The 13,287-nt window shown below is 38.2% G+C and overlaps 1 protein-coding gene across 2 annotated transcripts; it reads left to right on the forward strand.

Moving 5' to 3' along the window:
- Positions 1–5,822: 5,822 nt before the first annotated feature.
- slc3a2a (solute carrier family 3 member 2a) lies at positions 5,823–11,569 on the forward strand. 2 transcript variants are annotated; one of them, XM_023289394.2, is made up of 11 exons: positions 5,823–5,980; positions 7,009–7,213; positions 7,318–7,502; positions 8,417–8,590; positions 8,751–8,842; positions 8,980–9,116; positions 9,659–9,768; positions 10,053–10,255; positions 10,340–10,405; positions 10,493–10,712; positions 10,832–11,569. In XM_023289394.2, exons 2-11 carry the CDS (start codon positions 7,017–7,019, stop codon positions 10,969–10,971), a joined length of 1,524 nt encoding a protein of 507 aa, XP_023145162.2. In that variant the 5' UTR covers positions 5,823–5,980; positions 7,009–7,016; the 3' UTR covers positions 10,972–11,569. The 2 variants fall into 2 exon arrangements, with proteins under 2 accessions (XP_023145162.2, XP_023145163.2); XM_023289395.3 differs by having other exon boundaries at positions 5,885–5,980; positions 6,958–7,213.
- Positions 11,570–13,287: the final 1,718 nt, after the last annotated feature.

The following is a 13,287-nucleotide window of genomic DNA, read 5'->3' on the forward strand; positions in this document are numbered from 1 at the left end:
GCTCTCCTCTCCCACATGCTGTAGGACTCCGTCACTGAACTGAGCTGTTTTGCATTCCTCTCACAGAGCGGCACTCTTACGTAACATGTGACCATTGTTTCCTGCTCTCAGAAAGACGTGGTGGTAGTTTGAGAGAGAGGGACTCAGAGGGGGGAACAAGTTCCAGAGTGAAAAGGAGCAAGAAATATATTAAGGGTAGAAAAGCAGAGTAGTGAAACGCAAAGAAGAAGAGTGGAATTGTAAAGGAAATACTCTTGAATTTGTCAAGAAACTTCTGATCCAGCTTGGTGATGCAATAAACATTATTTATCACATCATGCTGCATTCGAGGAATAATACAGACTTGTTTCATGCATTTAGATATACTCTTTACTTGTATATTAACAGCATCTATGTGTTCATGGTTTTACTCTTTTATATTCCTTATATCCTGTAATATATGCATTTCCTAGTTTCATGATGCAACACACTAATTAGTGTTTGCTTTGTCAATTTTTGTCCTCCATTGTGGTTATAAAGGGGAGCTTTTCACACTGAACAGGCTCTTGTTTGTCTGTGAGGCAAACCAAGGCCTCATATTCTCATCAATACAGAAACATGGGAACTTAGAAAGAATAAAAGAGCAGGAGGGAAAGTTTTGCAGACAGAAAGACAAGCACAAGAGGAGAGAGAATAGAAGCAGAAAAGTTAGTGCACAGTCAGCAAAGCATTTAATGACTTCAGATATCACAGCTGTGGGTTAATTTGTAACCACAAAATACGAGTGATATCAGTGGCACAGAACATGAAGCATTAACATTTCATAATACGATTCAAAGTCCATGCACATCTACTGTACCTGAATCCACGACTACTGCATGAACTTAATCTCGATTTGCTCTGTAAATTGTTCTCTTTTTATCAGTGCGGTATTGTGATCTGTGGATATTTCTTTTTCCGTAATATTTATTTACTATGCTGTAAAAAAAAAAAAAAGAGCACTTTAAACTGTTTGAATTAAATGTTTAGGAAAGAAAACCCAGAAAAAATATCAAGTTAGATGTTAATTGTAAATTTGAAAAAGGCTTTCTAACGTGTCTTTAACGTTAAGTACCCTATGTTTTATTGTATTTAAATTAGCAAAAATATTGTTATTTTACAGATGTTTGCCGTTATTTGAAAGAAAAATTGTTTGTTAAAGATTCAAAATAGTAAAGTTTTTTTTAATGCTATTTTAACAGATTTTCCCTTTTTTTTTGTCAAATTAATGATAATATCTAGTAAAACTGCAGAGAAAAGTATTAATTTACATGTTAACTGTTAAAAAACAGAACAAAACAAGCCAAAACCATAAATTAGGACTAAATAATAGTCATTCATTCTTTTGTGGTGTAAAATTGCACAATTTTACTGTATTTAAATCAGTCTTAAAATAACATTATTTCACAGATATTCACAGATATTTCACCTTTTGAACAGTTTTTTGAATGTTTTTTAAACATATTTTCTTCTATCTAGCTTCTATCGAGCACAAACTGTAGCAAGTATTTACATTTTCTACTTGCTGAGTTGACATCTGAAGGTAAAGCAGGTTCAAAAGCTGAACAAATTAATCTGTAAAGGTGCACATTTTGCTTTTTTTAGATGAAATGTTTCCCCGAACTGCACCTTGGTCAGTCTGAGCTGTAAAAGTGTGTGAACGCTGCAGTGATCCTGAAACAATGAGATGAAAGCACCAAGTCCTGAGCCAGACTGGTCTGAACTGGTCCGGGTGTGCCATTTTTTTTTTTTTTTTTTTTTTTTTTTTTTTTTTTTTTTTTTTTCCTCCAAGCTCCTGCTGTCTTGCAAAATAAACGCTCTCACAGGGTTCAGAGAAGAATGTATAGCACATTGAAGCTGTATGTGTGTTTAGATGAACCGCCCTGCAGCTCTGACTCACTGATATTATTTAAAGCTTTTAAAATCTGCCTTTTAAGCACAACTACATTGAGTCATTTTGTGCTCTGTGGAATTTGCACATCGGGATTTTTCTGGTCTGGCTTGGATGTGATAATACAACTCTTGTTGCTGTTATTGCAGTTAAACATCATGGCTTTCTGAAACTGTAACCTTAACCCTCCTGTTGTCCTCATTTATGGACACCAAAAAATATTGTTTCCTTGTCTGAAAAAAATCCAAAAATTTAGCAAAAAAATTCCCTAAATTTCTGAAAATTTGCGCCAACTTTCAGGAAGAAAATTCCAATAATTCCTTAAGAGTTTCCTTTAAAAGTTTTATTTTTTTTTAAAAAATCCCCCAAATTGACTAAAAAATTCTTGTACATGTTTTTAAAAAATGAGTAAAAATCTTCCAAAAAAAACCTCCTAAAAATATCTAAAGTGATCACATATATATCAGTAAAACTTATAATATTTTCTTTAAGAACATTCACAAAAAAATGAACCAAAATCCAATGAAATTCACTGGATTTTGGTTGATTTTTTTTTTTTTGTGAATGTTCTTAAGAAACATTTTTAACATCTTTTTTCCACAAAAAAAAAAATAATTCAAAGATTTCCCAAAAATGTTGAAAATGTGGATGTTTGAAGTTTCACTGTGAAAATATATATTTTTTTTCCCCACATTTTCGAACTTTAAAACGGGTCAATTTTGACTCGCAGGACAACATGAGGGTTAAACAACAATGTCATGTACAGTAAACTGGGCTTGTTTGTTTCCCCCCTCAGAGAAAAGGGTTAAAATTATGCAGCAATTTTGTCGTCATCCTCCATGAGCTTCTTATTTCAGTTAATAGTTGCTGCCAATTTGTACTACTTGTGATTCAGTGTCAGCAAGTTTCAAATGCTCAGTCCATTATGTAGATTGTAACAGATATGAAACTGCATGTTGGAAAAACACGGTGTTCCTATAGCTCGGTGTTGTGTCTCTATTAATACCGGCGACTGTGTTTCATTCCAAATTTCGTTTCCAAAATTCCCTTCACCCTCAGCTCATAAACATGTTTACATCCCGCCTCCCTTCTTCACTCGCTGTCTGCCCTTTCCCCTCATTCTTGCAGCTCCTCCCTCCTCCTTACTCCTGTTTCCAGATCTAACCAGTCTTTTTACTCGCTTTCCCTTTCCCTGTTTTCCTCGGTTTTTCACTCAAGTCCTTCATTTATCCCAGATCAGGAGCACAGTGAGTTCCCAAGCACCAGCACTCTGCAGCTCAGTTACAGCCCAACTCTGCTGGACTCACATGTGACCAACAGATCCAGACAGAACCACATGGTGTTTGAGTTACCCTAAAGGAAAGTTACAAAAAGCCTGGTCACAGTTGGGAATATAAGAATGCTATGTCTTAACGTCAGACATACAGCTGCCAAACACTGACTGTAAAGCCAGTGTTTCATTCTTGGAAATATTGAGTGGTCATCAGATGACATGTTCCAGTTTCCAGTACAAAATCCTGGCACAAAAACTTCAGTCATTTGATAATGTAACAGCGGGGTTTCTAAAGGTAATAAGGTCATATTTCCAAAAATAGAGCCACAGCAGCAGATTAACCTTATTAATGTTATGCCAAAGCCTTAATATAGAAAGATCCATAAAAAGATGACTGTGACTGTGCAGCAGGAGTGAATAATAAATAAATCAGCATTTTTCCTCCAATGAGAATATGTCTAATAAGCCAAATGACAGTCCCGAGACCAGAGGTATGATTAGCCCATGCTTGCAAAATAGTCTGATCAATAGTTCTAAAAAAGCATAAAGTAGGTCAAACTTCATGTTTCTGTAGAGACTGAACAAAAACGCAACACAGAGAGCATGCACACACACACACACGCACACACACGCACGCACACACGCAGAGGTACAGGCATGTAAAGGTAAAGCGGCTGAGCATGTTTCTGCAGTTACCTGTCACTGCATAAACATGTTTACATGAGAGGAGACAGAGAAAAAAGCTTAACAGGTGAGGAAAAGGGCAAAAAGACAGTAGAAAGCAAGTTATTAAAAATTAAAGAGCAGGGATATCCATATCATAAGTCTTTGAAAGCTTTTGCCTTTTGACTTTGTGTCTTTGATCCTCTGCTAGGACGCTAATCCACTCAGTTTTTTATTATGTAAATGCATGCTTTGCACTTTGACGGAGGGGAAACTGCATAAACAATACCCTTGAAACTATCACGGCACGTGCAACTGACAGGAACATGATAAATGTGGATAATATTTACACACAAGCATTCAGCCTACTTTATTATATATCAGAATAAATTTCAACAGTTTGCAGCAGATGAAACAAAACAGGGTCAGAAACATCCCACAGCACATTATGTACATGACATTGAGATTTTATTCCTGCTGTTCTTAGAAATCTGCTCCTTCTGTAATACTATGAAGGTCAACAACAGCTGGGGAATGTTTTAGAGCGCAAGCAAAGACAAGAGGAAGTTGATCTAACTGCTTGCTCATATTATCTCTGCTTTAAAACACATTATTACATTAGAATTTATTAGAATCTTTCATCAACATGTAGCTGGTCAGTCCTAATTCGGATCTCTTACGGTGAAAGAAAACAGCAGCAACATGAACAACAACCTGACATTTCAGAATGAGATCAACAAGCTATTTATATACCCTTACCGAGAGAAAACCAATGCTGCTCCATTTCTTTCTTCTTTGTTAAACTGGAAAATTTTGCAAGCTCAATTCAGCAGAGTAAGTTTTTAAAATACATTTTATTTTTTGTATTGGTTAGAAACATAGTGTCAGGATCATGTGAGACTCTGATTAGATATCTCAGTGGATGTTTACTGAGGAAAAACAATGCAAATCAAGTCTGTAAGAGAAGGTAGAGAGAGGATAAGATGGTAAATTAGATCAATGAGGAACAGAGATCGCTGATCTAAGCTGATCGAAAGATGAATCAATCAGCTTGACTCATTAAGGTGATTGAATTATCTTCAGGAATTCAGGTTTCTATAATATAACAGATAACTGAATCTGTTGGCTAACAGTTTACAGAATATATTCTATGTCCTCCTGAATCTGAGACATATTAAACCCGAATTTGGACTGTAATTAACATTTTCACCAGTAAAGTGGAACAGATCATTTCAGGACAGAATCTGAACATTGTTTTGGTCCTTTGTGGCTCAATATGTGGCCAAAACCGAGCCCAAAAAGGAGGGCATCGTGAGGGCTGAACACAAAGAGTACATTTCACTAGTGGTGTGGGCTCACTGAAGGCCCTACAGCTTATTTACAGGTTGTAGAGGCCAACACAGGGCTCGTTTTGGCCCCTAAGCTTATTGTACAGTACCATGGCGGCCAGCAAAAGGCCTGCTTTGGACCTACAGTTTATTTAGCTCATTTACAGGTGGTATGTGGGGCAGCAGTGGGCCTGTATTAGCCCACAAGTTCTGTTACAGGTGGCACGTGAGCCCACTTTGTCCCTCAGTTTATTTCCAGGTGGCACGAGGCATGTAGAGGCACAGTTTGGCCCTTAGTTTATTTAACAAGTGCCCCTGACTAACAGTGGACCAAGAGAATTCCAATAAAACATGCAAAAGCTTTTTAATAAAAAAATCACAATTGAGAGTCAGAATGACAGAATAAAATAATCCAATATAAAATGGGCACTGAAAACTCACAGTAAATTATGAAAAATATTCTAAGTATCATTTAAAAAAGGAACAAAACAGGTCTAAGGCACTGCTTTTGAGCATGAAGCAAATATCCAATATGGAGACTAAACACTGAATGTCCAAAACTGAAGGTTGGGTTGTTGATTTGGAGCATATAGGGGGTTCGACGTTGTTTAGTTGTTTGTTTATTTGTTCAGCTCTTCTAGGAACACAGGGAGGGCAGCTGTGAGGGGAGGGAAATGACTGGTTCCTCCCTTCATGGGCGGAGAAACCGGAGCAACTACAAATAGTCAGAGGCTCTTTGTGGGATTAGAGACGAGAGGATAAACGACTGAGGACGATACGACAAACACACGGACAGACTTAAAACAGGTACAGCTGAATTTATTCATTTACTTTACAATCACAGAGAAAGTTCAGAAGAGTTTTTTCGGTAGTTTAGCTCATTAAACTTCATTACAGACTCACGAGTGGAAAGAAGCCTCGTGTATCTGAGTGTGACGTAGGGATGGGGCTGATTTCATCATCTTCTCAGAAAACAAATGACACGATATTAAATACTTTTATAGTTATCACTTGTGTCAAGTCAAGTTTATAACTAATTTGGTGGTTTATATTACATAAATATTATTTCAGTATTTTTTGTGGGAAGCGAGAACTGAAGGAGAACCAGAGCAAACCGGTCAATCGATACACATCCGGTTGGATTGATTAATAAAACGCAATAAAACGTAACTCATATGTCAACTATTGTGCATAAACTTGATAAAAATTAGATATATCAGAAGTAACTCGTAGGTTAGCATATTTTTAGTCTTCGTCAGGCTTGCCGCAATGTCATTCGTATTCTTTTTTGGTAATTTTTAAATTAATTAATGTATTCCACCCTTATTGTGAAGGTTACCTGCATTGTTTCCGTTGTTTGAATCTCGGAATTGTCTGCCGGTGTTTCATCAGACAACTGTTGAATTAAGCGGAACAGATGCTCTTCATGAGTTGTATGTTCATTTTGTTTCAAATTACAGCAACCAGTACTGTTATTATAATCTGCGTAACGTTAATTTTTCAAGCTCGCTAGCTGCTAATGCTAGCTAACGTCAGTACAGAACTGTTGCAACTGTTCATTAGCAACCCCGCCTAATTTCTGTTGTAGGAATTCGCTAATAACTGTAGCCTTTGTTGTCATGTCCCGACTTGAAGGTATGCAGCATAATGATACTTTCAAAAAAAAAAACTGTCCAGGAATGTTAAGAAGCCCTCAACTCCTTTTTTTAAAGTTTTCTTTTTTGATCTCATTATGCAGACAAAAAATACTAGATTTTACTCAGGATGCCCTTTCTGCCTTTTAGGAAGACAAGGTCAACTTGACAGTTCATGCTTCCTCCTGTTCCTCACCCTAGATTAAACCATGAGTAAGGACACGGAGATCGACATGAAAGAAGTGGAGCTCAATGAGATGGATCCTGAGAAGCAGCCCATGACAGGCCACGGCCAGGCTGCAGGCGGAGAGAAAAATGGCAGCGTGAAGCTGAAGGTTCCTGAGGACGAGGTGACATTCACTGGCCTGTCCAAAGAAGAGCTGATGAAGGTTGCTGGCACTCCAGGGTAAGAGTTAATGACAAAGAGCTGCTGTGGGCACCCTTGTATTGGTGTGTGGTGTAAAATCAGTGTTGATTTAAATTTTTTCTCCTCTGATACTCTGTTTTCAGATGGGTGAGAACCCGTTGGGTGCTTCTTGTCCTGTTTTGGCTCGGCTGGGTCGGCATGCTGGCTGGAGCCATAGTGATCATCATCCAGGCCCCTCGCTGCAAACCCATCCCTGACATGAGCTGGTGGAATGAAGGACCTCTGTACCAGATCCCTGACGTTAAAGCTTTCTCTTCAGACCTGAAAGGTAGACTATTTTGAAGTTTTTAGCATAAATGTGAATCTATTTATTTTGCTTTTTATGTTTCGGTTAAAGTTTGATGGCATTTCTTGCTGATGTTTGCATGTTCTTTTGCACACTGAGTCATTCATGTTCCTCAAATAAGACTTGGAGATCACATTATGAAATGTTGTGGCCTTAATGTTGTACCACATGCTGATTCACATGGAAGAATCTTGTGACAGTGTCTTGGGTTTCCTTAGCTGTGCGTCGCCTCTTTCAGCTGGCTAGATACCAAACTGCTGACAAGGCCGAGTGATTAAAGGTCTAAAGGACACAAAAAATGAACATGTCATGTTTCCTTACATATCTTTTCTTTTCAGAGGTAAAGTTGAGCAACCCTGTAGATTTTATTGCCAAGTTTTTAGAGCTTTTTTAAAGACCTTTTCACATAATAGGAGCAAAATAACTTATTTTCTTTCAGGCTTTTATTTTCATTATGTGGAACTTAAAAAGAGAGCCAGGAAGGACAGAATGCATTGCTGTTCTTATTGTGAATTAGTGGGGATTTGTCGGGTTTCCAGGAGGCTTTGGGTGGAATTCCAAAAACCACACGTGACTAGTTCATATTGTTCCTGTATAAAGGACCTCCTTGTGCTCAGATTTCACATGGCCGGCAGAGGGTGTGCATAGTATCATTCACATGCTCCTGCCTTGAGTCAATATCTGGTTAAAAGGGCAGCAGTATTCATTCATACACATCCTCATGTTGCACTTTGCTGTTTCCCAAACTACCAAAGCAGCCGTCCAACCTCCTGCCCTCTCTCCCTGACCCTCTGGCCATGTCACTTTTCACACATCAGCTCTCTGTTGTCTTTGTGAAGTTCACACTTGACTCAGCATTTCATTTTCCTTCCCTGTCTGTTGGTTTCTTTTGCCAGGTGTTGAAGCAAAGTTGGATGACATAAACCAGTTGAAGGTGAAAGCTCTGGTTCTCGGCCCTATTCACGCTGTCCAGCCCAATCAGCTAGCCACACTCGAACTTCAAAAGATCGACTCGCCCCTGGGAACGCAGGATGACCTGAAAGCTGTGCTGGACAAAGCCCACAAGAAGGGTAGGTTATTTTACAACTGAGATCAGTTACATTTAAAAGCTCAGACTTTATGAATCACTGAAGCTGGGCTCATTCAGTTATTTTTCCTGGATTTTTTTGGAAATTTGAGACTTTTCAAGACTAGATGTGACAAGCAAATTTTGTGTCTTGTTTCTTTTAGGCATCTCTGTGGTGTTAGACCTGACTCCAGACGCCAAGGGATCTGCTCCCTGGTTCAATGACAATATTGACGATGTGATGGAGAAAGTCAAGGTAGGACACACAGACACCTTGTTTCTTTTAGGCTAAATGTTAAATTACCCATTAGAAAACACAGCAGCATATACTGTGGTCCTTCTTTACGGAGTCTGTGTTAATAAACTGGTGTTGCTCCTCATGTTCTCTTCCAGGCTGCAGCTGAGTACTGGCTGAATTTGGGTGTTGATGGCATCAAGTTATCTCAACTCACTGTTGCCACCAACTCTACTGATTGGTCAAAACTGCGGGCGGCTGTCCAGGGCAACCGCACTGATGACACCAAGAAGAGGTAAATACGACTGACATTGCTTTTCTAGCTTCCTTTGCTTCAGCATAAGTAGACAGTTTGTTCAGGAACACTGAATATTTCATTTGCAAAACATTTGAATACATGCAGCTTGTCCCTGTAGATATGAGAAACATTGTTTTGAACAAAAAACAAAACTAGTAAGATTTTGAAATTAGAAGAAGTTCAATTTGGTGACGGACTCCTCTACAGAATTGAGACAGTAGTTGAAAAGGCTGTAGGGCTGTTTTGTCTTGGGAAAACAGTCTTTCTAAGCAGGAGTAAATGTGTGCTATAACAAGGTCATGTTTCCTGAGAGAACATGGAGAACAAAAGCATTCATCCTCAAGCCAGTGTTGTGTTTAAACTAAAGTGACACCTTGTGGGCGATTTGAGAAATGGCACACAAATCATTATGCTGATTTAGAGGTTCTGATATAACCTTTAGTTTCATACTTTACACTTATATTTTAACAAGTGCCCGCAGTATAAACTGTTTTCTGTTGTGTTGTTACGATGACCTGACGTTACTGTGTTTCTCTCAGGGCACTGATGGGTGTGGTTGAAGGTATTTCAGCACCGGAGGTTTCTCGTCTGGTTAATACTTCTGGAGTAGATCTTGTCCTGTCTGACCTGCTCAGCCGTAATGATGGAGGTAGGCTGGAGCTGGCCGATTGTCCTTTCATGCTTGCATGTGTTTTAAGTGTTTGTCTTCTTGTTTAGTTGTTTTTATTTTTTTGTGAAAACTGGTTTCTTGTTGAACTTCATTTATATTTTGTTACCCATTTCGTGCCTTGTCATAATTCTAGCACCCCTCCTCCTTCATAGTAATGGGGCTGATGTTGATTTATTATGATGTAATTATATAAATAAAATAAACCAGTGATATGGAGACCAAAAGGTGCATTTCAGGTGATAGTTTTACGTGAATATCTGCAGGTGTGGAGCGCATCAGGGACATGGACTCCCTCAGCTCTGAGCAGAGAAGTGTGGGCTGGGGGCTCGGTGCTGCACAAAAGGACCATCTGTCTAAACTGGCAACAAGTTTAGGTCTGATTCGTCTCTACCAGCTTCTGCTGTTTACCATGCCTGGAACCCCAGTGTTTACCTACGGAGATGAAATTGGCCTTAATGCAACTGAGGTGAGCTATAATAAGGTTCAGATGTTTAAGTTTTCATTATTTGTGCATCAGTTGTGGAGTGTAACTTTGTCTTTCCTCTGTCAGGATGCTCAGGTCATTTGGGACATAGAGAAGGAACCTTCAAAAGAAGCTCCCAAGAATGATGCTGAGGTAAAGAGCGTGGAATAAGACTTCTTGAGCAGTCACTTCCTTGCTTTCAGTGTGATTAAGAGATTTCCTTAAACCTCACGTTTACAGGCTGTGCGTACGGAGCGTGTTGCTATAAGGAAGTGGTTTAAAGACCTCAGCGACCTGCGAGGTAAAGAGCGCTCTCTCCTCCACGGCGACTACTACTCCCTCTACTCCTCAGCCTCCTCGCTTTCTTTCCTCCGTCTGTGGGATCAGAGCGAGAGATACGTAACGGCGGTGAACTGGGGATCACAGGCTAAGACGTTCACACTCAAACTGGCACCTATAGGCAAGTTGCACATCAACAGTGATTGTGTTTGAATTGAAAACAGAAACATCTAACATCTTTCTCTTTCTGGCAGTATTTTTTATTTATTTTTTTAAACATAATTAACTTTGTTCCTGCAGAGGGAGTAGAGCTGCCAGAGTCGGCTGAGGTGAAGATGTCGACTGACCCAGACCTTGCGGAAAATTCCCCCGTCAGCCTGGAAAATTTCACTCTAGGAGCTGGACACGCAGTCCTCCTGCATTTCCCCTATATCGCCTAAAGGGGGCGCCAAGCTATAGGAGAGCTACACTTGAGATTTCTGTTTTTTAAAAGATACTAAAGCCAGTCCTAATCCGTAGGAAAAAGACGAGGCGTTGAAAAGCTATAGGATATTTCTTTTTACTGTGATAAATAGAAAGTTCCATCAGTTTACTTAAAGCATAAAAACATAAATTGGGTCAAAGAAAAATCAGCCGTACAGATACAAAATAAAGGCCAGTATCTACTCATTTGGATATTCTTAGGTTGTTTTTACAGTTTTTACTGTGCAAGAAAAAGATTCAGCCACAACAGATGTGCACTCCTCAATTGAGCGTTTTGTTCTTTTGTTATGTTTTATTTTTTTTTACAATCTGCACATTGTCCAAATGTGCTTAAGACATTCCATTCTTGTTCTTTGGGGCATTTCTGTAGGAACTGTGGTGTTTTTCATTCATGAATTTTAAAATGTTCTGTTTTAGTGACGGTTTTACTTTATTTTATGGGCTTTCTTTTTGTTTTTCTCACTAAAAGTCACAGTCAACTTTGAAAATGTGTGGCGACTCAAGTTTGTCAAATGAACTGATTTGGAAATGAATAAACAGAAAGCTCAGCACTGACTCCTGTGTACTCTCCATATTTTATGTGTGTGACTATTTTTATAATAGTCGGCGTCGTGTTTTTAAGCTGAAGATGATATCGGAGGAGATGCTCGCTGTTTTCAGTGTGTACAGGTGTGTGAAAGTGTGTCACAGATGTTAGCAGAGGAAGCACGTCTGTATTTTATCACCATCCTGAGATACGTCTGATAGGCGTATGATACCGTAATCTAAAACGTACGTTGTGCGAGTAAATATGAATTTCACTAAATGGATCATACACCTGCCTGCGACTTTCTCACAGTTACTTCACCTACACGAAACATGACAATTTTGAATTCAGGAAACAAGCGTGTCCATTTTTAATGCTGGTTAACAGATTACATTAAATTCTTATAGCAGAGATACAAACAAATGAACAGTCTCTGATACCGTGTCTGTTTTTTACTTAGTGATTGATGAATGAGCAGTGAGACACCAATGTCTATATGTGTGTTGCATTTCCACAGTTGCTTTTTAATGTAGAACTTCAGAGGTCTGAGTTGACTAGACTGCTGTGAGCAAAATTGTCTACTTGTGATTGAAAACGCATCATTTCTTCTGTCAAGTTACATTTTTACTGAAATTATTTCTCTACGAGGCATAAGATGACAGATGAAGTCTGAGGAGTCGAGTTCATTTACTGGAGTTTTATTTAAACTGAGATGTTTATAGAGCCAAATAATGAAATGTTAGTCGCTTTAAAAACATCCACACAGTTGATTCAGTTTTATTTAAAGTACTGACACGTTCAATTAGAAAGACACAAAGGAAGAACACGGTATTGAAGGTATTGCATCTCTATCACAACAGCCTCTGTGGTTTTGCTCTTTACATTGACTAGCAGTTATAGCTTGAGTTTATTTTACTTCAGAAAAACACTGGATTGTGACGTAACTCTTCCTTTAAAGCAGCTGTTTTTAAACTGGAACTGAATCTGTGGGCAAATCATTACAGTACGTGATACGACTTTAAACGGCAAACATAGCTTATACAGCTACATTTGCTCGAATACTGGTAAGTGTGAGTTTTTATTTAAACAGCCAGTACAACAGAAAGTTAGTGCTACTACTACCTTTACTAAAAAGGTATTCTTTAGTTACATTTTCAGTGCAGGACTTCTAGTATTTGTTCTGTGTGGTGTTAAATTTTTAAGTATTACTGACAACATGTAGTTAATGTATCAAAAGTCAAAGTACTCAATACTATTATGTATTATGTTGTTAATATAAATGCGTTAATGTGTAAATATACATATATCCTATACTACTATATTATCTGTAACAACGCAGTATATTACTTAGTGAGTCTGCTTTGTTTGTAATATTGTTGCAGCGTAAATGTGGCTGTCAGATATATAGTGATGTTTGAAGTGTAATATTTGCCTCTGAAATGTACTTTAGCAATTTTAGCATAATGAGCACGAAATTAGCATCTCAAACTTGTATTGAAGTACAGTGATTAAAAAATGTGCTTGCCTACATTCTTGCATTGCTAGTAAAAAATTTACACTTATATTAGAGCAAAAATGTAAGATTTTATACTTTTACTGGAGTATTTTCCCATTCTGGTGTTGTACTAGTATATTTACTTTAGATTCTGGATACTTGGAACTTCAAATTTGTGACTACCCGCCCAAAACACAAAAATGTCTTTTAAATCCTGTTAAAATCAATTTTATTTTACCTCAAAGTTCTCTC

Source organism: Amphiprion ocellaris, chromosome 23 (assembly GCF_022539595.1).
Source record: "Amphiprion ocellaris isolate individual 3 ecotype Okinawa chromosome 23, ASM2253959v1, whole genome shotgun sequence".
In the NCBI taxonomy this organism is placed as follows: Eukaryota; Metazoa; Chordata; class Actinopteri; family Pomacentridae; genus Amphiprion; species Amphiprion ocellaris.

Bases quoted from the DNA above. Each gene is read 5' to 3' on its own strand.
- slc3a2a (XM_023289394.2), top strand. From the start codon at position 7,017: ATGAGTAAGGACACGGAGATCGACATGAAAGAAGTGGAGCTCAATGAG. The intron at 8,843-8,979 runs GTAGGACACACA...GTTCTCTTCCAG, and splicing joins ATGTGATGGAGAAAGTCAAG to GCTGCAGCTGAGTACTGGCT. The intron at 9,769-10,052 runs GTAGGCTGGAGC...GAATATCTGCAG, and splicing joins GCTCAGCCGTAATGATGGAG to GTGTGGAGCGCATCAGGGAC.